The sequence below is a fragment of the Ranitomeya variabilis genome, chromosome 2 (genome assembly GCF_051348905.1).
Source record: "Ranitomeya variabilis isolate aRanVar5 chromosome 2, aRanVar5.hap1, whole genome shotgun sequence".
Taxonomy (NCBI): domain Eukaryota; kingdom Metazoa; phylum Chordata; class Amphibia; order Anura; family Dendrobatidae; genus Ranitomeya; species Ranitomeya variabilis.
Genome location: NC_135233.1, coordinates 1,114,014,990 through 1,114,042,046, shown reverse-complemented (window position 1 = coordinate 1,114,042,046; position 27,057 = coordinate 1,114,014,990). Strand labels below are relative to the sequence as shown.

Genomic DNA, 27,057 nt, shown 5'->3' with positions numbered 1-27,057 from the left:
ATACTGTGTATAGTGTATCCTGGAGCCTGTCAGGAGGAGACTGTGGAGTATGTACAGATAATGGAGGAGTGCGGGTCCTGTATATACTGTGTATAGTGTATCCTGGAGTCTGTCAGGGGGAGACTGTGGGGTATGTACAGATAATGGAGGAGTGCGGTCCTGTATATACTGTGTATAGTGTATCCTGGAGCCTGTCAGGAGGAGACTGTGAGGTATGTACAGATAATGGAGGAGTGCGGTCCTGTATATACTGTGTATAGTGTATCCTGGAGTCTGTCAGGGGGAGACTGTGGGGTATGTACAGATAATGGAGGAGTGCGGTCCTGTATATACTGTGTATAGTGTATCCTGGAGCCTGTCAGGAGGAGACTGTGAGGTATGTACAGATAATGGAGGAGTGCGGTCCTGTATATACTGTGTATAGTGTATCCTGGAGCCTGTCAGGAGGAGACTATGGGGTATGTACAGATAATGGAGGAGTGCGGTCCTGTATATACTGTGTATAGTGTATCCTGGAGCCTGTCAGGAGGAGACTGTGGGGTATGTACAGATAATGGAGGAGTGCGGGTCCTGTATATACTGTGTATAGTGTATCCTGGAGCCTGTCAGGAGGAGACTGTGAGCTATGTACAGATAATGGAGGAGTGCGGGTCCTGTATATACTGTGTATAGTGTATCCTGGAGCCTGTCAGGAGGAGACTGTGGGGTATGTACAGATAATGGAGGAGTGCGGGTCCTGTATATACTGTGTATAGTGTATCCTGGAGCCTGTCAGGGGGAGACTGTGAGGTATGTACAGATAATGGAGGAGTGCGGGTCCTGTATATACTGTGTATAGTGTATCCTGGAGCCTGTCAGGAGGAGACTGTGAGGTATGTACAGATAATGGAGGAGTGCGGGTCCTGTATATACTGTGTATAGTGTATCCTGGAGTCTGTCAGGAGGAGACTGTGGGGTATGTACAGATAATGGAGGAGTGCGGGTCCTGTATATACTGTGTATAGTGTATCCTGGAGTCTGTCAGGGGGAGACTGTGGGGTATGTACAGATAATGGAGGAGTGCGGTCCTGTATATACTGTGTATAGTGTATCCTGGAGTCTGTCAGGGGGAGACTGTGAGGTATGTACAGATAATGGAGGAGTGCGGGTCCTGTATATACTGTGTATAGTGTATCCTGGAGCCTGTCAGGAGGAGACTGTGAGGTATGTACAGATAATGGAGGAGTGCGGGTCCTGTATATACTGTGTATAGTGTATCCTGGAGCCTGTCAGGAGGAGACTGTGGGGTATGTACAGATAATGGAGGAGTGCGGGTCCTGTATATACTGTGTATAGTGTATCCTGGAGCCTGTCAGGAGGAGACTGTGGGGTATGTACAGATAATGGAGGAGTGCGGGTCCTGTATATACTGTGTATAGTGTATCCTGGAGTCTGTCAGGAGGAGACTGTGGGGTATGTACAGATAATGGAGGAGTGCGGGTCCTGTATATACTGTGTATAGTGTATCCTGGAGCCTGTCAGGAGGAGACTGTGGGGTATGTACAGATAATGGAGGAGTGCGGGTCCTGTATATACTGTGTATAGTGTATCCTGGAGCCTGTCAGGAGGAGACTGTGGAGTATGTACAGATAATGGAGGAGTGCGGTCCTGTATATACTGTGTATAGTGTATCCTGGAGTCTGTCAGGAGGAGACTGTGGGGTATGTACAGATAATGGAGGAGTGCGGGTCCTGTATATACTGTGTATAGTGTATCCTGGAGCCTGTCAGGAGGAGACTGTGGGGTATGTACAGATAATGGAGGAGTGCGGGTCCTGTATATACTGTGTATAGTGTATCCTGGAGCCTGTCAGGAGGAGACTGTGGGGTATGTACAGATAATGGAGGAGTGCGGGTCCTGTATATACTGTGTATAGTGTATCCTGGAGCCTGTCAGGAGGAGACTGTGGGGTATGTACAGATAATGGAGGAGTGCGGGTCCTGTATATACTGTGTATAGTGTATCCTGGAGTCTGTCAGGGGGAGACTGTGGGGTATGTACAGATAATGGAGGAGTGCGGGGTCCTGTATATACTGTGTATAGTGTATCCTGGAGCCTGTCAGGAGGAGACTGTGGAGTATGTACAGATAATGGAGGAGTGCGGTCCTGTATATACTGTGTATAGTGTATCCTGGAGCCTGTCAGGAGGAGACTGTGGAGTATGTACAGATAATGGAGGAGTGCGGTCCTGTATATACTGTGTATAGTGTATCCTGGAGTCTGTCAGGAGGAGACTGTGAGGTATGTACAGATAATGGAGGAGTGCGGGTCCTGTATATACTGTGTATAGTGTATCCTGGAGCCTGTCAGGAGGAGACTGTGGGGTATGTACAGATAATGGAGGAGTGCGGGTCCTGTATATACTGTGTATAGTGTATCCTGGAGCCTGTCAGGAGGAGACTGTGGGGTATGTACAGATAATGGAGGAGTGCGGGTCCTGTATATACTGTGTATAGTGTATCCTGGAGTCTGTCAGGAGGAGACTGTGGGGTATGTACAGATAATGGAGGAGTGCGGGTCCTGTATATACTGTGTATAGTGTATCCTGGAGCCTGTCAGGAGGAGACTGTGGGGTATGTACAGATAATGGAGGAGTGCGGGTCCTGTATATACTGTGTATAGTGTATCCTGGAGCCTGTCAGGAGGAGACTGTGGAGTATGTACAGATAATGGAGGAGTGCGGTCCTGTATATACTGTGTATAGTGTATCCTGGAGCCTGTCAGGAGGAGACTGTGAGGTATGTACAGATAATGGAGGAGTGCGGGTCCTGTATATACTGTGTATAGTGTATCCTGGAGCCTGTCAGGAGGAGACTGTGGGGTATGTACAGATAATGGAGGAGTGCGGGTCCTGTATATACTGTGTATAGTGTATCCTGGAGTCTGTCAGGAGGAGACTGTGGGGTATGTACAGATAATGGAGGAGTGCGGGTCCTGTATATACTGTGTATAGTGTATCCTGGAGCCTGTCAGGAGGAGACTGTGGGGTATGTACAGATAATGGAGGAGTGCGGGTCCTGTATATACTGTGTATAGTGTATCCTGGAGCCTGTCAGGAGGAGACTGTGGAGTATGTACAGATAATGGAGGAGTGCGGTCCTGTATATACTGTGTATAGTGTATCCTGGAGCCTGTCAGGAGGAGACTGTGGGGTATGTACAGATAATGGAGGAGTGCGGGTCCTGTATATACTGTGTATAGTGTATCCTGGAGTCTGTGAGGAGGAGACTGTGGGGTATGTACAGATAATGGAGGAGTGCGGGTCCTGTATATACTGTGTATAGTGTATCCTGGAGCCTGTCAGGAGGAGACTGTGGGGCATGTACAGATAATGGAGGATTGCGGGTCCTGTATATACTGTGTATAGTGTATCCTGGAGTCTGTGAGGAGGAGACTGTGGGGTATGTACAGATAATGGAGGAGTGCGGGTCCTGTATATATTGTGTATAGTGTATCCTGGAGCCTGTCAGGAGGAGACTGTGAGGTATGTACAGATAATGGAGGAGTGCGGGTCCTGTATATACGGTGTATAGTGTATCCTGGAGCCTGTCAGGAGGAGACTGTGGGGTATGTACAGATAATGGAGGAGTGCGGTCCTGTATATACTGTGTATAGTGTATCCTGGAGCCTGTCAGGAGGAGACTGTGAGGTATGTACAGATAATGGAGGAGTGCGGGTCCTGTATATACGGTGTATAGTGTATCCTGGAGCCTGTCAGGAGGAGACTGTGGGGTATGTACAGATAATGGAGGAGTGCGGTCCTGTATATACTGTGTATAGTGTATCCTGGAGCCTGTCAGGAGGAGACTGTGGGGTATGTACAGATAATGGAGGAGTGCGGGTCCTGTATATACTGTGTATAGTGTATCCTGGAGCCTGTCAGGAGGAGACTGTGAGGTATGTACAGATAATGGAGGAGTGCGGGTCCTGTATATACGGTGTATAGTGTATCCTGGAGCCTGTCAGGAGGAGACTGTGGGGTATGTACAGATAATGGAGGAGTGCGGTCCTGTATATACTGTGTATAGTGTATCCTGGAGCCTGTCAGGAGGAGACTGTGGGGTATGTACAGATAATGGAGGAGTGCGGGTCCTGTATATACTGTGTATAGTGTATCCTGGAGCCTGTCAGGAGGAGACTGTGGGGTATGTACAGATAATGGAGGAGTGCGGGTCCTGTATATACTGTGTATAGTGTATCCTGGAGCCTGTCAGGAGGAGACTGTGAGGTATGTACAGATAATGGAGGAGTGCGGGTCCTGTATATACTGTGTATAGTGTATCCTGGAGTCTGTCAGGAGGAGACTGTGAGGTATGTACAGATAATGGAGGAGTGCGGTCCTGTATATACTGTGTATAGTGTATCCTGGAGCCTGTCAGGAGGAGACTGTGGGGTATGTACAGATAATGGAGGAGTGCGGGTCCTGTATATACTGTGTATAGTGTATCCTGGAGTCTGTCAGGAGGAGACTGTGGGGTATGTACAGATAATGGAGGAGTGCGGTCCTGTATATACTGTGTATAGTGTATCCTGGAGCCTGTCAGGAGGAGACTGTGGAGTATGTACAGATAATGGAGGAGTGCGGTCCTGTATATACTGTGTATAGTGTATCCTGGAGCCTGTCAGGAGGAGATTGTGGGGTATGTACAGATAATGGAGGAGTGCGGTCCTGTATATACTGTGTATAGTGTATCCTGGAGCCTGTCAGGATGAGACTGTGGGGTATGTACAGATAATGGAGGAGTGCGGTCCTGTATATACTGTGTATAGTGTATCCTGGAGCCTGTCAGGAGGAGACTGTGAGGTATGTACAGATAATGGAGGAGTGCGGGTCCTGTATATACTGTGTATAGTGTATCCTGGAGTCTGTCAGGAGGAGACTGTGGAGTATGTACAGATAATGGAGGAGTGCGGGTCCTGTATATACTGTGTATAGTGTATCCTGGAGCCTGTCAGGAGGAGACTGTGGGGTATGTACAGATAATGGAGGAGTGCGGTCCTGTATATACTGTGTATAGTGTATCCTGGAGCCTGTCAGGGGGAGACTGTGGGGTATGTACAGATAATGGAGGAGTGCGGGTCCTGTATATACTGTGTATAGTGTATCCTGGAGCCTGTCAGGAGGAGACTGTGGGGTATGTACAGATAATGGAGGAGTGCGGTCCTGTATATACTGTGTATAGTGTATCCTGGAGCCTGTCAGGAGGAGACTGTGGGGTATGTACAGATAATGGAGGAGTGCGGGTCCTGTATATACTGTGTATAGTGTATCCTGGAGTCTGTGAGGAGGAGACTGTGGGGTATGTACAGATAATGGAGGAGTGCGGGTCCTGTATATACTGTGTATAGTGTATCCTGGAGCCTGTCAGGAGGAGACTGTGGGATATGTACAGATAATGGAGGAGTGCGGTCCTGTATATACGGTGTATAGTGTATCCTGGAGTCTGTCAGGGGGAGACTGTGGGGTATGTACAGATAATGGAGGAGTGCGGTCCTGTATATACGGTGTATAGTGTATCCTGGAGGGGTGGCGGCACCATCGGACCAGAGGTATAGTCATGTTTTATATTTTATAATTACCTGTTCATCGGGCCACTATGTTATGATCTATTCTGGGTTAATCTGGTATATCATGCCGTGGGGCATGAGAGATTTTTGGACCCTAACAATCATTAGTGTACAAAGGTGGCGGGATTTAACTTATGATAAGTGTACCTCTGGCCTGTGGTGCCTCATTTTGGTACTATCAATGCTGTTTTTATAATATTTGACTTTTGTTTTAAATAAAATGTATACGTTTTTTGTACGATGAGGTTTTTGTGCAATCTTTTGTAGGTCATAATTATGTAAATTGTACGGGACCGATAAGCTATATATCTCCCGATGGGCATAGGGTTTAACTAGGCTTACCCTGTGTATTGTGTGTCTAATTGGCAATCCTGTATATACTGTGTATAGTGTATCTTGGAGCTTGTCTTCATTTTCAGTGATGGCAGGAGTGACGTCTTATTCATTCCCATTGTATATACACCTCTGGCAAAAATTAAGAGACCACCACACCATATCCCTTTCATGGCTGCCCAAACTCCAGACCTGAACCCCATTGAAAACTTCTAGAATGTAATCAGGAGGATGATGGATAGTCACAAGCCATCAAAGAAGAACTGCTGACATTATTTACCAGGAGCAGTGTGAGTTAAGGTACCGTCACACTAAACGATATCGCTAGCGATCCGTGACGTTGCAGCGTCCTGGATAGCGATATCGTTGTGTTTGACATGCAGCAGCGATCAGGATCCTGCTGTGATATCGCTGGTCGGAGCTAGAAGTCCAGAACTTTATTTGGTCGTCAGATCGCCGTGTATCGTTGTGTTTGACAGCAAAAGCAACGATACCAGCGATGTTTTACAATGGTAACCAGGGTAAATATCGGGTTACTAAGCGCAGGGCCGCGCTTAGTAACCCGATGTTTACCCTGGTTACCAGTGTAAAATGTAAAAAAACAAACAGTACATACTCACCTTCGCGTCCCCCGGCGTCCGCTTCCCACACTGACTGAGCGCCGGCCGTAAAGTGAAAGCACAGCGGTGACGTCACCGCTCTGCTGTTAGGGCCGGAGCTCAGTCAGTGCAGGAAGCGGACGCCGGGGTGAGTATGTACTGTTTGTTTTTTTACATTTTACACTGGTAACCAGGGTAAACATTGGGTTACTAAGCGCGGCCCTGCGCTTAGCAACCCGATGTTTACCCTGGTTACCTGGGGACTTCGGCATCGTTGGTCAGCTGTCTGTGTGACAGCTCTCCAGCGACCAAACAGCGACGCTGCAGCGATCGGGATCGTTGTCTGTATCGCTGCAGCATCGCTTAGTGTGAAGGAACCTTTACTGGTGGAAAGCTGCCAAGGCGCAGGAAAGCTGGGATTAGCAGTCATGGTTATTCCACACAATACAAATATATTAACTCAGGAAGAGTTATTATTATTTATTATTATAGCGCCATTTATTCCATGGCGCTTTACATGTGAGGAGGGGTATATAATAATAATAATAATAATAATAATTTTATTTATATAGCGCCAACATATTCCGCAGCGCTTTACAACTTATAGAGGGGACTTATACAGACAACAGACATTACAGCATAACAGAAATCACAGTTCAAAACAGATACCAGGAGGAATGAGGGCCCTGCTGCTCGCAAGCTTACAATCTATGAGGAAAAGGGGAGACACAAGAGGTTTATATAATATAAACAGGTACAATAATCTTGAACAATACAAGTCACAACTGGTACAGGAGGAGAGAGGACCCTGCCCGCGAAGGTTCACAATCTACAAGGGATGGGTGAGAATACAGTAGGTGAGTATAGAGCTGGTTGTGCAGCGGTTTGGTCGATCGGTGGTTACTGCAGGTTGTAGGCTTGTTCAGAAATCAATATTGTTTTCCTATCGCCACGACAGCACCCCTACGAGAGAGGGGATCCGCCCACCTTCTGGACAGGAACCTACAGGATTTAAAGGGGCGGTCCCCCTCACCACTCCAGTTTGGGTTCCTGTCCGGATGGCGGGAGCCTACAGGAATGAACCTTACCCGGGTCCGCCATGCCTCTGTGCGGTATCCGTTGCGAACGACAGAATCGGGGGCCCGGAAGCAGCGTCGGGGGTGTCCTGCGTGCAGACCCCCCCTCGTCTGGCCACACGGAGCACGTTCCAGGAGTCGGGCAGTGCCGTCCTGGTCCACAGTGCAGGCGTGGTGTTCAGCGCTCACACCGGCGCAGGTGAACCCGGAAGTAGTTCTTACACTTCCGGGGTAAGCTGGAGGAGGAGCGCTGCAGCGTTTTGAAAACAACGGCGGCTGTAGAGGAAAGCGTGCAGCAATGTCCTCAGTAGGGGACGCCGAGCACCCTCAAGGAGAGGGACCGGAGCAGCGCAGCAAGAGCGGTAGCCGCTCAAGAAGCAGCAGCAGCGTGGTACGGGGGCAGCAGCGTGTGAGCGCCCCAGCGTCACAAGTGGATCGTTCTCCTCCAAAACCGGTATTCACAGATTCAGCCTCATGGTGAGTGTTATCAATGCTCCTGGTGCTGATATGGTCTGTTATTTTGTGCTTTGTTTTAGGGGAAAAAGTCATCTAAATCTAAGCACAAGCAATGTGCGTTATGCATGACCCCAATGCCTGACAGTTATACTAAAAGGCTTTGCCAGGCGTGCATCTGTCAGACCCTAGAAGAGGAAGCTCCCCTTCGTTCTTCAGACCTTAGAGAGGTCATCAGGGAAGAAATAAACTATTCCCTTAGAACCAGCCGTCATGGGAGGTTAAGCAGGGACATATCTCCAGGATCTAGTCCGTCCCTGCAAGAAGGTGAATGTTCCCGCTCCTTATCACCATCCTCCTCAGAGGAAGAAGGAAGGCCATGTTTTTCGGTTGATAACATGGATATATTAGTTAAAGGAGTCCGAGCAACCATGGGGGTTGCTGAGAACAGGGAACCAAAATCTGCACAAGACTTAATGTTTGCGGGCTTGTGCCAGAAGAGTCGTAAGTCATTCCCGGTAGTGGATACAGTTAAGACCCTTATAAAACGGGAATGGGATAAACAAGACAAAGGTTTCCTACCGTCGTCAGCAAAAAGAAGGTATCCCTTTGACGATGATGATCTGACGGTATGGATGAAGGTCCCAAAAGTGGACGCAGCGGTGGCCTCTTCATCTAAGGCCGGTGCCCTACCACTTGAGGATGTAGGCCTTCTGAAAGATCCGTCAGATAGAAAAGCGGACATGTTTTTGAAGAAGGTGTGGGAGTCGTCTGCTGGTGCTTTCAAACCGGCAATCTCCAGTACTTGTACGGCTAGATCTGTCATGGTTTGGGTAACCCAGCTGGAGGAACAGCTGAAATCCAAAGTGCCCAGAGACAAAATACTAAACTCCCTATCGCAAATACGGGAAGGGGTGGCGTATTTAGCGGATGCATCTGTGGATTCGCTAAAATTAGCAGCCAGATCAGCAGGTCTTTCAAACGCTGCTCGACGAGCCCTATGGCTTAAGACCTGGAAGGGAGATGCCCAGGCGAGAGCAAAACTGTGTACGATTCCATGTAGGGGTGAGTACCTGTTTGGCCCGGTATTGGATGACATTCTAGCTAAGGCTGAGGATAGAAAAAAGGGCTTTCCTAAAGTGTTTAATCCTACCTTTAGGAATGCCTTCAGGAGACGCTTCCAATACCGAAGACCTTATCAGAACCGAGACTGGGAACCAACAGACCCGAAGAAGAAAGGTTCGGACTTTAATGCCCCATCATCTTCATCAAGAAGAAGAAGAAATTACCGTTAATAGTGACCTCCCAGTAGGGGGCAGGTTAAAACACTACTATGCTCAGTGGGCCAAAATATCATCGAGTAACTGGGTTTTGGGCATAATTAAATCGGGGTTAAAATTAGAGTTTCGGGAAAAACCTTCAAATTTCTATATCTTGACTACCTCTGATTCCTTAGACCAACAAAAGGCCCTTGAAAAGGAAGTTCAGATGTTAAGACAGAAAAGAGTTATACTAGAGGTTCCAAAACAACAACAGGGGAAGGGGTTCTATTCCCCTTTATTTTTAATTCCCAAACCTGATGGATCCTTTCGAACCATCATAAATTTACGGAAATTGAACAAGCATCTACAATATCATGCTTTTAAGATGGAATCTATTAAAACGGCGACTAAACTTCTTTTTCCCAGATGTTATATGACAGTCCTGGATTTAAAGGATGCGTATTATCATCTGCCCATTCATCAGGATCATCAACAATTCCTCAGAATGGCGGTGCGCTTAAACGACCAGGTCAGACACTTTCAGTTTACTGCAATGCCGTTTGGTCTGTCTATGGCACCGAGAGTGTTTACTAAGGTCATTTCGGAAGTAATGGCCTATGTCAGAGAACACGATACGTTAGTTATACCCTACTTGGATGACTTCCTAGTAGTGGGGAATTCGTTTTCTCAGTGTAAGAATCGCCTAAATCATGTAATATCTTCCTTACAGGACTTGGGTTGGCTAGTCAACTTGGAAAAATCAAGATTGGTACCATCATCAACTCAGACCTTCCTAGGTATTCTGCTAAATTCGGAAGAGCAACTATGTTTCCTTCCGGAAGAGAAAAAGCAGAAGATTGTGCACAAAGTCAGTACTGTAACAAAAAGGCCAGATCTGACTTTGAGAGACGCTATGTCCCTTCTGGGATCCTTGACATCGTGCATACCGGCCGTCCAGTGGGCTCAGTTCCACACTCGAGTGTTGCAGGCCCAGGTCTTGGTTGCAGAGAAGAGTCTTCAAGGACAATTAGGCAAGAGACTCAGGCTATCCACTGCCACTCTAGACAGTCTGAGATGGTGGCTAGACATGGAACATTTAGGGAAAGGACTAAGCTGGAATATAGTACCAGACAACACGGTCACAACCGATGCCAGCCCGATAGGATGGGGAGCTCACATAGGAGATGTTTGGGCTCAGGGACAATGGTCTCTCTTAGAGGCTCAAGAGTCCTCGAATTGGAAAGAGCTTACGGCAGTCAAAAAGGCCCTACTCAGGTTGCTACCATCTCTGCAGGATTCACATGTAAGAGTCCAGTCAGACAACACAACAGTAGTGGCGTATTTCAACCATCAAGGGGGTACAAGATCAAGATCCCTAATGAACACCGCCACAGACATACTCAACATAGCCGAAGCTCATTTTCGCTCTCTGTCGGCCGTTCACATTCGGGGAGAGCTCAACACGGAAGCAGATTACCTCAGCCGTCATTCTCTAAGTCAAGGAGAATGGGTTCTAAATCGACGGGTGTTCAAACAGATAGTAGATCTGCTTCGCTTCAGGTGGCAGACAAACCCTGTGTAATAGACTCCCTTCAGATGCACTGGGATTTCCCTCTAGGGTATGCATTTCCCCCAATGTGTCTGATCCCTATAGTCCTCAGAAAGATCAGGGAGGAGAGGGCGAGAGTGATCTTGATTGCCCCCTTTTGGCCCAGGAGGGCATGGTTCTCGTTACTCAGGGCAATGTCTGTGACCGACCCCTGGGTATTGCCAGTCAGTCCGGAGCTTCTTTCTCAGGGTCCATTCCGTTACCCCAATGTGGAATCCCTGCATCTGATGGCGTGGAATTTGAGAGGGAGTTATTAAGGAGAAGAGGGTTTTCAGAGGCTCTCATTTCTACTCTGTTAAACAGCCGGAAAGAAGTTACTACTAAGATCTATGCTAAGACTTGGAAAAAGTTCCTTGCCTTCTACCAACATCCCTTTTCAGGCAAGGTTCCAATTCTGGCTATTCTGGAATTTTTACAGAAAGGCCGAGAATTGGGCTTGGCAGTAAATACCCTTAGAGTCCAAATTTCAGCTTTGGGGGCATTATATAGCAGTGATGTGGCAGGGAACAGATGGGTATCCAGATTTATTAAGGCCACTGAACGTTCTAATCCAGTGTATGTGCCCAGTCTGCCACCATGGGACTTAAGTTTAGTTTTAGACGCCTTAACTGAACCCCCCTTTGAGCCAATAGATTCGTTCTCCATTAAATATTTAACTTTAAAAACCGCCTTCCTAGTGGCCCTGACTTCTGCTAGGAGAGTGAGTGATTTACAAGCGTTATCGGTAGATCCCCCTTATTTAATGATCTTTCAGGAAAGGATCGTGTTAAAACCAGATCCAGCATATCTACCAAAAGTAGCTTCCAAGTTTCATAGAAGCCAAGAGATAGTTTTACCATTATTTTGTGACAATCCGGTTTCAGCTGAAGAGCAGAAATGTCATATGCTAGACGTTAGAAGAACGCTGTTAGAATACCTCCACAAAACAGAGCCAGGGAGGCAGAGTAGGGCTCTGATTGTTTCCTTTCAGAATCCAAGAAAAAGGGCGAGTGTAACGAAAGCGTCTATCGCCAGATGGATAAGAGATGCCATATATCTTGCTTATATTGCCAAAGGCCAAACACCACCAGATGGCATCAGAGCCCACTCCACTCGAGCCATGGCCTCATCCTGGGCGGAAAGAGCAGACGTCTCCATAGACGTAATATGTAAGGCGGCAACGTGGTCATCTCCTTCCACCTTTTATAGACATTACCGTCTTGACCTGTCATCAGAGGCCAATTTAACCTTTGGCCGTTCAGTACTTAGTGCTGTAGTCCCTCCCAGGTGATTGATCTTTGAAAATCTCTCGTAGGGGTGCTGTCGTGGCGATAGGAAAACCGGTTTTTACTTACCGGTAATAGGATTTTACAGAGTCCACGACAGCACCCGCACATTCCCCCCCGTAGTTAATCACTGGTTTCCTGCACTCTATTGGAAGGTGTGCTGTTAGTTATCACTCTTTTAGAGGTGATGGTATTTAGTAATGTTTAAGTATATATGATTATGTACTACCTCAATGGGCGGTGTCCCTTATACTCTGAAACACAAACTGGAGTGGTGAGGGGGACCGCCCCTTTAAATCCTGTAGGTTCCTGTCCAGATGGTGGGCGGATCCCCTCTCTCGTAGGGGTGCTGTCGTGGCTCCGTAAAATCCTATTACCGGTACGTAAAAACCGGTTTCTAAATGATTATGAACTTGTTTTTATTTTTTTGGCATTATTTGAGGTCTGAAGGCATCGGGTTTTTTTTTTTTTAATTTTTGCTATTTCTTCTTTTCAGAAAAAATATACATAGTTTATTATTTGGAACTTCAGAGACATATTGCCAGAAGTTTATAGAATAAATTATGAACTTTTTACATTTTACTAAAAAATATAAAGAGAAAAATCAGACCAACTGAACATTTTGCAGTGGTCTCTTAAATTTTGCCACAGCTGTATCTGTATTCATCACAAAGGATCTCAGAACATACATGATAATATACCCTGTCATCTCCAGTTTCTCCCTCCATCATAAAGAAGGCAGCTGGAACAACGATGGTCGAGGACAAGAAAGAGACTGCATGGAGAATAACGAACCTCACCTTAGAGATCATCTCCCTGCTGAGAGGAGAGGTAAAGTCTTCTTTATATCTATTATCTGCTGTGTGGAGAGGTAAACTCTTCTATATTTCTATTATCTGCTGAGTGGAGAGGTAAACTCTTCTATATTTCTATTATTATCTGCTGAGTGGAGAGGTAAACTCTTCTATATTTCTATTATTATCTGCTGAGTGGAGAGGTAAACTCTTCTATATTTCTATTATTATCTGCTGAGCGGAGAGGTAAACTCTTCTATATTTCTATTATCTGCTGAGTGGAGAGGTAAACTCTTCTATATATCTATTATTATCTGCTGAGTGGAGAGGTAAACTCTTCTATATTTCTATTATTATCTGCTGAGTGGAGAGGTAAACTCTTCTATATTTCTATTATCTGCTGATTGGAGAGGTAAACTCTTCTATATTTCTATTATCTGCTGAGTGGAGAGGTAAACTCTTCTATATTTCTATTATTATCTGCTGAGTGGAGAGGTAAACTCTTCTATATTTCTATTATTATCTGCTGAGCGGAGAGGTAAACTCTTCTATATTTCTATTATCTGCTGAGTGGAGAGGTAAACTCTTCTATATATCTATTATTATCTGCTGAGTGGAGAGGTAAACTCTTCTATATTTCTATTATCTGCTGAGTGGAGAGGTAAACTCTTCTATATTTCTATTATCTGCTGAGTGGAGAGGTAAACTCTTCTATATATCTATTATTATCTGCTGAGTGGAGAGGTAAACTCTTCTATATTTCTATTATCTGCTGAGTGGAGAGGTAAACTCTTCTATATTTCTATTATTATCTGCTGAGTGGAGAGGTAAACTCTTCTATATATCTATTATTATCTGCTGAGTGGAGAGGTAAACTCTTCTATATATCTATTATTATCTGCTGAGCGGAGAGGTAAACTCTTCTATATTTCTATTATCTGCTGAGTGGAGAGGTAAACTCTTCTATATTTCTATTATTATCTGCTGAGTGGAGAGGTAAACTCTTCTATATTTCTATTATCTGCTGAGTGGAGAGGTAAACTCTTCTATATATCTATTATTATCTGCTGAGTGGAGAGGTAAACTCTTCTATATATCTATTATCTGCTGAGCGGAGAGGTAAACTCTTCTATATTTCTATTATTATCTGCTGAGTGGAGAGGTAAACTCTTCTATATTTCTATTATTATCTGCTGAGTAGAGAGGTAAACTCTTCTATATTTCTATTATCTGCTGAGTGGAGAGGTAAACTCTTCTATATATCTATTATTATCTGCTGAGTGGAGAGGTAAACTCTTCTATATATCTATTATCTGCTGAGCGGAGAGGTAAACTCTTCTATATTTCTATTATTATCTGCTGAGTGGAGAGGTAAACTCTTCTATATTTCTATTATTATCTGCTGAGTAGAGAGGTAAACTCTTCTATATTTCTATTATCTGCTGAGTGGAGAGGTAAACTCTTCTATATATCTATTATTATCTGCTGAGTGGAGAGGTAAACTCTTCTATATATCTATTATCTGCTGAGTGGAGAGGTAAACTCTTCTATATTTCTATTATTATCTGCTGAGTGGAGAGGTAAACTCTTCTATATTTCTATTATTATCTGCTGAGTAGAGAGGTAAACTCTTCTATATTTCTATTATCTGCTGAGTGGAGAGGTAAACTCTTCTATATATCTATTATTATCTGCTGAGTGGAGAGGTAAACTCTTCTATATTTCTATTATTATCTGCTGAGTGGAGAGGTAAACTCTTCTATATTTCTATTATTATCTGCTGAGTGGAGAGGTAAACTCTTCTATATTTCTATTATTATCTGCTGAGTGGAGAGGTAAACTCTTCTATATTTCTATTATTATCTGCTGAGTGGAGAGGTAAACTCTTCTATATTTCTATTATCTGCTGAGTGGAGAGGTAAACTCTTCTATATTTCTATTATTATCTGCTGAGTGGAGAGGTAAACTCTTCTATATTTCTATTATCTGCTGAGTGGAGAGGTAAACTCTTCTATATATCTATTATCTGCTGAGTGGAGAGGTAAACTCTTCTATATTTCTATTATTATCTGCTGAGTGGAGAGGTAAACTCTTCTATATTTCTATTATTATCTGCTGAGTGGAGAGGTAAACTCTTCTATATTTCTATTATCTGCTGAGTGGAGAGGTAAACTCTTCTATATTTCTATTATCTGCTGAGTGGAGAGGTAAACTCTTCTATATATCTATTATTATCTGCTGAGTGGAGAGGTAAACTCTTCTATATTTCTATTATTATCTGCTGAGTGGATAGGTAAACTCTTCTATATTTCTATTATTATCTGCTGAGTGGATAGGTAAACTCTTCTATATTTCTATTATTATCTGCTGAGAGGAGAGGTAAACTCTTCTATATTTCTATTATTATCTCCTGAGCGGAGAGGTAAACTCTTCTACATTTCTATTATTATCTGCTGAGTAGAGAGGTAAACTCTTCTATATTTCTATCATTATCTGCTGAGTGGAGAGGTAAGCTCTTCTATATTTCTATTATTATCTGCTGAGTGGAGAGGTAAACTCTTCTATATTTCTATTATTATCTGCTGAGTGGAGAGGTAAACTCTTCTATATTTCTATTATCTGCTGAGTGGAGAGGTAAACTCTTCTATATTTCTATTATCTGCTGAGCGGAGAGGTAAACTCTTCTATATTTCTATTATTATCTGCTGAGTGGAGAGGTAAACTCTTCTATATATCTATTATTATCTGCTGAGTGGAGAGGTAAACTCTTCTATATTTCTATTATTATCTGCTGAGTGGAGAGGTAAACTCTTCTATATATCTATTATCTGCTGAGTGGAGAGGTAAACTCTTCTATATATCTATTATTATCTGCTGAGTGGAGAGGTAAACTCTTCTATATTTCTATTATTATCTGCTGAGTGGAGAGGTAAACTCTTCTATATTTCTATTATTATCTGCTGAGTGGAGAGGTAAACTCTTCTATATTTCTATTATTATCTGCTGAGTGGAGAGGTAAACTCTTCTATATTTCTATTATCTGCTGAGTGGAGAGGTAAACTCTTCTATATTTCTATTATTATCTGCTGAGTGGAGAGGTAAACTCTTCTATATTTCTATTATTATCTGCTGAGTGGAGAGGTAAACTCTTCTATATTTCTATTATCTGCTGAGCGGAGAGGTAAACTCTTCTATATTTCTATTATTATCTGCTGAGTGGAGAGGTAAACTCTTCTATATTTCTATTATTATCTGCTGAGTGGAGAGGTAAACTCTTCTATATATCTATTATCTCCTGAGTGGAGAGGTAAACTCTTCTATATTTCTATTATTATCTGCTGAGTGGAGAGGTAAACTCTTCTATATTTCTATTATTATCTGCTGAGTGGAGAGGTAAACTCTTCTATATTTCTATTATTATCTGCTGAGTGGAGAGGTAAACTCTTCTATATTTCTATTATTATCTGCTGAGTGGAGAGGTAAACTCTTCTATATTTCTATTATTATCTGCTGAGTGGAGAGGTAAACTCTTCTATATTTCTATTATTATCTGCTGAGTGGAGAGGTAAACTCTTCTATATTTCTATTATTATCTGCTGAGTGGAGAGGTAAACTCTTCTATATTTCTATTATTATCTGCTGAGTGGAGAGGTAAACTCTTCTATATTTCTATTATTATCTGCTGAGTGGAGAGGTAAACTCTTCTATATTTCTATTATTATCTGCTGAGTGGAGAGGTAAACTCTTCTATATTTCTATTATTATCTGCTGAGAGGAGAGGTAAACTCTTCTATATTTCTATTATTATCTGCTGAGTGGAGAGGTAAACTCTTCTATATTTCTATTATTATCTGCTGAGTGGAGAGGTAAACTCTTCTATATTTCTATTATCTGCTGAGTGGAGAGGTAAACTCTTCTATATTTCTATTATCTGCTGAGTGGAGAGGTAAACTCTTCTATATTTCTATTATCTGCTGAGTGGAGAGGTAAACTCTTCTATATTTCTATTATTATCTGCTGAGTGGAGAGGTAAACTCTTCTATATTTCTATTATTATCTGCTGAGTGGAGAGGTAAACTCTTCTATATTTCTATTATCTGCTGAGTGGAGAGGTAAACTCTTCTATATTTCTATTATCTGCTGAGCGGAGAGGTAAACTCTTCTATATTCCTATTATCTGCTGAGTGGAGAGGTAAACTCTTCTATATTTCTATTATTATCTGCTGAGTGGAGAGGTAAACTCTTCTATATTTCTATTATTATCTGCTGAGTGGAGAGGTAAACTCTTCTATATTTCTATTATTATCTGCTGAGTGGAGAGGTAAACTCTTCTATATTTCTATTATTATCTGCTGAGTGGAGAGGTAAACTCTTCTATATTTCTACTATTATCTGCTGAGTGGAGAGGTAAACTCTTCTATATTTCTATTATTATCTGCTGAGTGGAGAGGTAAACTCTTCTATATTTCTATTATTATCTGCTGAGTGGAGAGGTAAACTCTTCTATATTTCTATTATTATCTGCTGAGTGGAGAGGTAAACTCTTCTATATTTCTATTATCTGCTGAGTGGAGAGGTAAACTCTTCTATATTTCTATTATTATCTGCTGAGTGGAGAGGTAAACTCTTCTATATTTCTATTATTATCTGCTGAGTGGAGAGGTAAACTCTTCTATATTTCTATTATCTGCTGAGTGGAGAGGTAAACTCTTCTATATTTCTATTATTACCTGCTGAGTGGAGAGGTAAACTCTTCTATATTTCTATTATTATCTGCTGAGTGGAGAGGTAAACTCTTCTATATTTCTATTATTATCTGCTGAGTGGAGAGGTAAACTCTTCTATATATCTATTATCTCCTGAGTGGAGAGGTAAACTCTTCTATATTTCTATTATTATCTGCTGAGTGGAGAGGTAAACTCTTCTATATTTCTATTATTATCTGCTGAGTGGAGAGGTAAACTCTTCTATATTTCTATTATTATCTGCTGAGTGGAGAGGTAAACTCTTCTATATTTCTATTATTATCTGCTGAGTGGAGAGGTAAACTCTTCTATATTTCTATTATTATCTGCTGAGTGGAGAGGTAAACTCTTCTATATTTCTATTATTATCTGCTGAGTGGAGAGGTAAACTCTTCTATATTTCTATTATTATCTGCTGAGTGGAGAGGTAAACTCTTCTATATTTCTATTATTATCTGCTGAGTGGAGAGGTAAACTCTTCTATATTTCTATTATTATCTGCTGAGTGGAGAGGTAAACTCTTCTATATTTCTATTATTATCTGCTGAGTGGAGAGGTAAACTCTTCTATATTTCTATTATTATCTGCTGAGAGGAGAGGTAAACTCTTCTATATTTCTATTATTATCTGCTGAGTGGAGAGGTAAACTCTTCTATATTTCTATTATTATCTGCTGAGTGGAGAGGTAAACTCTTCTATATTTCTATTATCTGCTGAGTGGAGAGGTAAACTCTTCTATATTTCTATTATCTGCTGAGTGGAGAGGTAAACTCTTCTATATTTCTATTATCTGCTGAGTGGAGAGGTAAACTCTTCTATATTTCTATTATTATCTGCTGAGTGGAGAGGTAAACTCTTCTATATTTCTATTATTATCTGCTGAGTGGAGAGGTAAACTCTTCTATATTTCTATTATTATCTGCTGAGTGGAGAGGTAAACTCTTCTATATTTCTATCATTATCTGCTGAGCGGAGAGGTAAACTCTTCTATATTTCTATTATCTGCTGAGTGGAGAGGTAAACTCTTCTATATTTCTATTATTATCTGCTGAGTGGAGAGGTAAACTCTTCTATATTTCTATTATTATCTGCTGAGTGGAGAGGTAAACTCTTCTATATTTCTATTATTATCTGCTGAGCGGAGAGGTAAACTCTTCTATATTTCTATTATCTGCTGAGTGGAGAGGTAAACTCTTCTATATTTCTATTATCTGCTGAGTGGAGAGGTAAACTCTTCTATATTTCTATTATCTGCTGAGTGGAGAGGTAAACTCTTCTATATTTCTATTATCTGCTGAGTGGAGAGGTAAACTCTTCTATATTTCTATCATTATCTGCTGAGTGGAGAGGTAAACTCTTCTATATTTCTATTATTATCTGCTGAGCGGAGAGGTAAACTCTTCTATATTTCTATTATCTGCTGAGTGGAGAGGTAAACTCTTCTATATTTCTATTATCTGCTGAGCGGAGAGGTAAACTCTTCTATATTTCTATCATTATCTGCTGAGTGGAGAGGTAAACTCTTCTATATTTCTATTATTATCTGCTGAGTGGAGAGGTAAACTCTTCTATATTTCTATTATCTGCTGAGTGGAGAGGTAAACTCTTCTATATTTCTATCATTATCTGCTGAGTGGAGAGGTAAACTCTTCTATATTTCTATTATCTGCTGAGTGGAGAGGTAAACTCTTCTATATATCTATTATTATCTGCTGAGTGGAGAGGTAAACTCTTCTATATTTCTATTATCTGCTGAGTGGAGAGGTAAACTCTTCTATATTTCCATTATTATCTGCTGAGTGGAGAGGTAAACTCTTCTATATTTCTATCATTATCTGCTGAGTGGAGAGGTAAACTCTTCTATATTTCTATTATTATCTGCTGAGTGGAGAGGTAAACTCTTCTATATTTCTATTATCTGCTGAGCGGAGAGGTAAACTCTTCTATATTTCTATCTGCTGAGTGGAGAGGTAAACTTCGCAGGATTGGAAGGTGATCCCTCTTTCTTTTTTTTTTTTGTTCTGTTACACTGCATATTATTATAACTTTTGCAGACTAGCACACTGCCGTGAACTGATTTAATACATAGTCAGCAGGCATTCCTCAAATTAACATACAACAACCAGTGGCCAGATTGTTGCTGTGTCGTCACATTCCTACCTCTTTTTAATTACAGTTGTGTCGGAGACTGCTAGATCCTGTCTGGGTCGATGTTGATGGGGCTGCCAAGCATGATAGGCTTCCAATCATCCTTCTCCGCTTGTCAGGAAAGTTCGCTGGCATTTCCATGATCTTTGGTCTTATGTAAGATAAAAACATTATAGGATTGTAAGGCCAGAACTCCATCTAATTAAACGTTCTTGGTGCCTTGCAGTCCGATATGGCCAACTTGAGGGACTGATGTAATTTGGGTCCGTGAACCCCTTGCCGTAGAGGTAAGACTGCAATATTTTCCGGTCCCAGCCTATGGCCAGGCTTTCTCTTTCTATTGTAGCTTATGCTTTCGCCTGGTCCAACAGCTTCCAGGAGACATTGGCCTGTCGAGTGTTCCTGACAGTCAGCCCCCACTTGGCTGAGTATGGCTCCCAGTCTGCTATCTGATGTCTGTTTGGACAATGAACTAGTGGTGGAAATATGTAGCAGTCCAGACTGGTCTCTGGGCTACCTGGGTTTTCTACTGGTGGAATGTGGATTTGCATTCAGGGGTCCAGATGGGGTTGTGGGCGTACCTTTTGGTGGTGAGGTTAGTGAGGGGCTTTCCTTGTGTACTGTAATTGGGGGTAAAACTTCAAAAATAATTTGCAGACCCTAATAATATGTGGATTTGTTTTTACTTGACTGACTGGGCAAATGGATCTACTTTTCACATGATGTCCCTTTTCCGGTCAGATGGTGAGCTGGGGGCACCTGGGACATGTGATGAAGATGCTCTTCCCAGGTGTTGCTGAAGCATTTAGTTTGTTGACATGATAGGTCTGTTCATGAACACCTGCTCTATCCAGGGCCATGGCAGTCAGTATTCCCACATTTCCTGGTAATGTTGAATGCATCCAACCACATGGCTTGCAGCTTGTTTTCCATAGTAGCACTAGAACCTTCTGTCCACAGGCAAATTCTCGGAGTCTGGCAGCATGGTTGTAGCACCATTGTTGCCTTTCCTGATCTATTTCTAAATTCCCGTGGGCTAAGGCCATGAGGTACCTACTCTTTCCCTAAACTTTTAAACATAATTCGTAAAGGAAAGCTCTTCAGTAGTGAAGTTACCCTCCCATCTGTCTCGTTCCAGGTTCAAAGGCCCTTGTACTTTTCAGCCATACAGCAATTCAGAGGTTGAGAATCTGGTAGAATCCTGCTGCACCTTCTGGTAGGCAAAGAGGAGCGTTTTTCTCCTAGTGCCCCCTCGAACTCCACATTTTGGCTAATGAGCGGTTTGAGTGTTCTGTTGATCATTCACAAAAAATGTTAGTCTTAGGGTGGAAGGAGGTTTAATGCATGGAGCGGAGCCCATGTTTGTCCCAGAGGATCTGAATCTGTTTGTTTTGGAACTGGGCCCCCTTATCAGTCAATACCTCCTGCGGAAACCCTATTTAGCTAAAGGTGTCCAGTAGAGTGAGCCACGTGCTCCGTAGCAGATGGCAATGTCGAGCAGACTGATAATTCCCAGAGGTTCGTCTTCAAAGGGCCTACTAAATGAATGGCAACCCTCTTGAAAGGTTCACTTATGGTGGTGGGATTGTACATTGCGGCATCTGAAACCTGCTGTGTGTGCCTCACCTTTGGTCTGCTGAGTCTGCTATATGCTTCCCTTGTTGTGGAGACCTTCGGCGGGGTCTACGAACACTAGTCCCCTGCAACTCCCCTGTATCAGATGGGTGGAGTAGTAGCCACAAAGTGTGGAGACACGAGGGTCAGTGGGTTTTCTCTTCCACTAGCCTTGCTGTCTTTAGAAAGACCATACGGGCCAGGGCTCATCCCACTGAATGCAGCGTAGCATATTTGTATTCCACCAGATGGAACTGTGGTTCTTGGGTTCATGTCCTGTAGAGTCACACCGATGACCGGAGTAGGCACGTAGGATTAGCGATATTCAGGCTTTGTCAGTTAGTCCTCCCTTTATGCAGATCATGGAGGATAAGGATATTTTAAAACCAGACTATCTATAGGAGTCAGAAGATTATTGTTTCTTCTGCGCTAACTCCAGAAATTCAGTAGAAAAGGTATACCCTGCATGGTAGCAGATGCCTAATAAACCACATCTCAGCCACTAAATTATGGGAAAAAAAAGTCGCTATTTGTTTTCTTCCAGGACCGTAGAAAAGGTTTGAAAGCCTTGAAAAGTACTTTAGCTAGGTGGATCAGAGGAGGCATCAAGTTAGCATTTTCCATAAGTGATGGGAAGTTTCAGGGATCTGAGGTCTCAATCTACAAAAGCCATTGCATCTTCCTGTGTGGAGAAGGCGGACGTGATCTATTAATTGAATATGTAAGGCGACAACGTGGCCTTCTCCTTCAAAATTCTATTAACACTAAAGATTTGATTTTGTCTTCTTCTGCTGATCTATCCTTTGGGAGAAAGGTTCTGCAGGTGGTGGTCCATCCCAAAGGTTGTTGGTTTTGGTTTGGTTTTTTGTCTGTAAATTTCTCTATGGTGCGGTGATAGATAATTACTCACCGGTGATGGTATTTCCCAGAACCCAGGACAGCACTCTTCTCCTCCCCCTCTTCCCCGTCACTGGTAATGGGTGTTCACTTGTTGGTGTGATGCTTCTGCTGATGCTGTTTAATTGTGGACATAAGCACTAATGGCGGTCCTCCCATTCTCTGTAACTCGCCTGTTGTGGGAGAGCTTCCGCCCTTTTATTTTATAGGTTTCCTGTCCTTGATGGGTGCATCCATTCATTCCATGGCGCTGTCACGGTTTGTTGAAAGTCCCATTAGGTAATTATGGTTTTCTTTCATTGTTGCCACCAAAAACAAGCTGCAGTTTTTTGTTTTTTTTTGTTTGTTTTTTATTTTCTTTGGCAAACATCGTAATCAGTTAAAACAATTTTTATATTTTAATAAATCTAGCTTTGATAGACGTGGTGATGCCAGTTGGTGTTTTTTGTTTTTAATATCCTTCTTCACCCCTTAATGACCACCCATACGCCCTTTAATGGCAGCAGTTAAGGGTACTTTTTCCTCAGGGTCACTTTTTAACTGCGCTGAGAAATAAGTGTATAGCGCCCCCCCCAGCATTGGAAAATCTCTGTGGTCTCGGCTACCGGGGTTAGCTGAGACCTCGGAGAACACGATTAGGGTTGGTTTTTACCGTCCCCATTCTTGTGATCGCTGTTATTCACCAAGGAGGAGGAGAGGGAAATGAGGTTCCCCGAGTTCCCACGGTCCCTCCACCATCCCCTCCTGCTCCCTGTTGTGCTAAAGCAATGTGAAATATATGAAATATAAATAGCAATGCGGCGTTTGAATATTAGGATATAATGAAGGACCTGCTGTATTGCTATTCATACTTCATAGGTCACATTGACATGCTTTAGCACAATGAAGTGCAACTGTTTTTTGTATATTGTATATGGAGGTATGCACCTATTCACACTAGTTTTTGGATGTGCCAGTCAGTTTTCGTAGGAAATCGTCGGGAGGTATAACTTATTCACTGCTGAGATGAAATCCTTAAAATCAAATAAATTCTTGGAACAGATTTCTAAGTCAATGCATTTCGAGGTCACGCAGGACCTCTTCATCAGGTCAAACCTGGTGAGACTGTATGGTATAGCTGTCTTTTATACTGTGTTTTTTAAAAAACGCCAAACATGGCACATGGTGTGTTAAAGATCAACTATGCCAGGAGGATGAGCGCAGATGTCAGCCCAATTACAAAGACGAGTTACAAGCAACAACTAACAAATCTGAGTACATTTGAAATGTCCTTACAGAAGTAAAGTGCATAAATAAACAAGGAAAATAGCAATCCATAAAGATAAAAAAAAATGTATACAAGACTCGCCCTAATAAATATTGTACAAGCTGACAATCAGGGGATCATTATACGTGTCACTGCAGCACATCGAAAATGATTCTCAATTTTTTTCGTATTTCTTGTGCGGTAATGCAATTCAATTCTCATATTTCATGTTTGCAGTTTGCATGCTATAGCGCTACAGAGTGCTGCCTTTTGGTTTGTGACAGCAGCCATACTATTTTGTCCTAGACAGGTCAGTCTGGTCAACGCTTGGGACCTCAATATCTTCCTTAAAGAGTTAACGCTTCCACCATTTGAGCACCTACGATGGCGTTCCTGGTGGTAATCACAACGGTCAGGCGAGTGGGGGAGTTACAGGATCTTTCAATAGGGGAGCTTTACCTTGGGATATTAGAAGACCGGCTGGTGTTCCAACTTGATCATTCATTTTTGCCAAAAGTGGTTACAGACTTTCATAGAACTCAGGACATAATAATACCTTCCTTCTGCCAGAACCCAAAGAACAAAAAAGAAGAGTTCCATTCTATTGATATAAGGAGAGTTTGTCCTACATGATTCCATATAACCAAAGAGTGGAGGAAAGCTGAGAACCTGTTTATTCAACCCTATGGCCAGAATAGGGGAAAGAAGGCATCCAAGGCTACGTGAGCAATTCGATAAAGAGAGCAATCATTGAAGCTTATCATGTTCAAAATCTCACACCTTCAGAGAAGTTCACAGCTCATTCCACCCGAGCAGATAATAATTTTATTTCTATAGCACCAACATATTCCTCAGCACTTTTACATTTTAGAGGCAACTAGTACAAACAATAGACATTAAGTATAACAATAAACACATAGATCAAAACAGATACCAAGAGGAGTGAGGGCCCTGCTGCTCACAAGCTTCCAGACTGAGGGAAAGGGAGACACGAGAGGTGGATGGTAACAATTGCTTTCGTTGTTCAGGCCAGCCATAGTGTAAGGCTCGGGTGTTCATGTAAAGCTGCATGAACCAGTTATCAGCCTAAATATGTAACAGTACAGACAGGGCTATTGGATGCATGAAGCATGTGAGAACATGATGAGAGGAACCTGGTTATGGTAAAAATTTTGAATGGGCAACACATGGATAATTAGGTTAATGCGTTGAGGCGGTAGGCCAGTCTGAACAAATGCATTTTTAGGGCACGCTTAAAACTGTGGGGATTGGGGATTAATCGTATTAACCTGGGTAGTGCATTCTAAAAAAAATTGGCGAAGCACGTGAAAAGTCTTGGAGACGGGAGTGGGAGGTTCTGATTATTGACGATGTTAACCTCAGGTCATTAGCAGAACGGAGGGCACGGGTAGGGTGGTAGACTGAGACCAGAGAGGAGATGTAGGGTGGTGCTGAGCCATGGAGTGCTTTGTGGATGAGGGTAGTAGTTTTGTACTGGATTCTGGAGTGGATGGGTAGCCAGTGTAATGACTGGCCCAAGGTAGAGCCATCGGTGTAACGGTTGGTGAGGAATATGATCCTGGCTGCAGCATTCAGGACAGATTGGAGCGGGGAGAGTTTGGTAAGAGGGAGGCTGATTAGTAGAGAGTTACAATAGTCTAGACGAGAATGAATGAGTCAAAAGTAAGAAGAGGTTGAATTCTAGAAATGTTTTTGAGGTGCAGATAACAAGAGCGAGCCAGTGATCGGATGTGGGGGGTGAATGAAAGATCAGAATCAAGTATGACCCCAAGGCAGCGGGCATGTTGCTGGGGAGTAATGGTGGAACCACACATGGAAATGGCAATATCGGGCATAGGTAGGTTAGTAGAGGGAGGAAACTCAAGGAGTCCAGTTTTTGACAGGTTCAGAAAGAGGGAGGACATCATGTTGTATACAGCGGTAAGGCTAAGTTCACATTTGCGTATGTGTCCGCAGCATATCATCTGCATGCGCAAACGCATGCCAAAACGCATGACAAAGCATGCTTATGTTATTGCGTTATTTATGCGCATGGTAGAGGCGGTGACATTTTCTGGACATGCGCAGTCTAAAATATGCATGTGTATCAAACGTTTTCTTACGCATGTCATTGCGTACCAATGCGTTCCCATAGACAGTAATGCGGGATTTTTTTACGCAATCCTCCACAATTGTCCCCATGCGGACGATTGCACAATATTTGACGCAAAAAAAAGCAACATGTTGCGTTCCCGCACACCGCAAACGACGCATGCGTACGCATCCGCATGCGAGCGCATGCAAAAGAATGTCCCTGCGTACACCATCTTAAAGATATGTATACATGACGCATACGGATGTATGCGAATCATACGTTGTGCACAGATATGCAAATCTGAACCCGGTCTAAGATAATCACTGGTGTTTTCTGAAAAGGCAGGCGTGATAACAGGAGAAGAAGTGTATAATTGGGTGTCATCAGCATAGAGATGGTACTGGAAACCAAATCTACTGATTGTTTGTCCAATAGGGGCAGTATACAAAGAGAAGAGGAGGGGGCCTAGGACTGATCCTTGAGGAACCCCAACAGTAAGGGGAAGGTGAGAGGAAGATGAACCAGCGAAACATACAGTGAAGGATCGGTCAGATAGACAGAAGGAGAACAAGGAGAGAACGGTGTCATTGAGGCCGATGGAGCGGAGCATAGTGAGGAGGAGCTGATGATCCACTGTATCGAATGCTGCGGAGAGCTCCAAGAGAATTGGCATGGAGTAGTGACCATTAGAGGTAGCTGTTAGTAGGTCATTAGAGACTTTAGTGAGGGCAGTTTCAGAGTGTAAAGAGTGCAAATCGGATTGAAGAGGATCGAGAGTTTATCTTCAGAGCGGATAAGATTATTTTTATTTATATAGCACCATTAATTCCATGGTGTTGTACATGTGAAATGGGATTACAAACAGGGTTACAGATATCGTTAACAGTAAACAAATTTACAATGACAGACTGGTACAGAGGGGAGAGTGATGGGAGTGGACCATGCGTTCGAGGAGTTTAGTGATGAAGGGAAGATTAGAGACAGGTTTGGTCGAGGGATGGTTTTTAGGTACTGGGTGTATGATGGCATGCTTAAATGAGGAGAGAAAGATACCGGACGAGAGAGGTTAAATATTTTTGATAGGTGAGTGGTGACAGCAGGGGAAAGGGACCGGAGGAGATGTGAGGGAATAAGGTCAGTGGTGCAAGTAGTAGGGTGAGAAGGTGCAAGAAAACCTGATCACTTTTTCTTCTGTGACTGGCTCAAAATCAGAGAGTGAGCTAGATGCAGTGGGGGAGGGAGGACAGTGCATGGTATGAGGGAATTGGGATAAAATTTCCTGTCGTATATGGTCAATTTTTTCTTTGAAGTAAT

General features: G+C 43.0%; 1 protein-coding gene across 2 annotated transcripts in view; it reads left to right on the top strand.

The window, feature by feature from the left end:
• Positions 1-27,057, top strand: part of LOC143808875 (uncharacterized) — a 135,285-nt gene that overhangs the window by 74,636 nt on the left and 33,592 nt on the right. The window contains exon 2 of one of the 2 annotated variants that reach the window (XM_077292024.1): positions 12,920-13,035. In XM_077292024.1, coding sequence (XP_077148139.1) covers positions 12,958-13,035 — 78 coding nt within the window. In that variant the 5' untranslated portion in view covers positions 12,920-12,957. Of the gene's footprint in view, positions 1-12,514; positions 13,036-27,057 lie in introns of those variants that run through there. The other variant, XM_077292025.1, reaches the window with a different exon arrangement.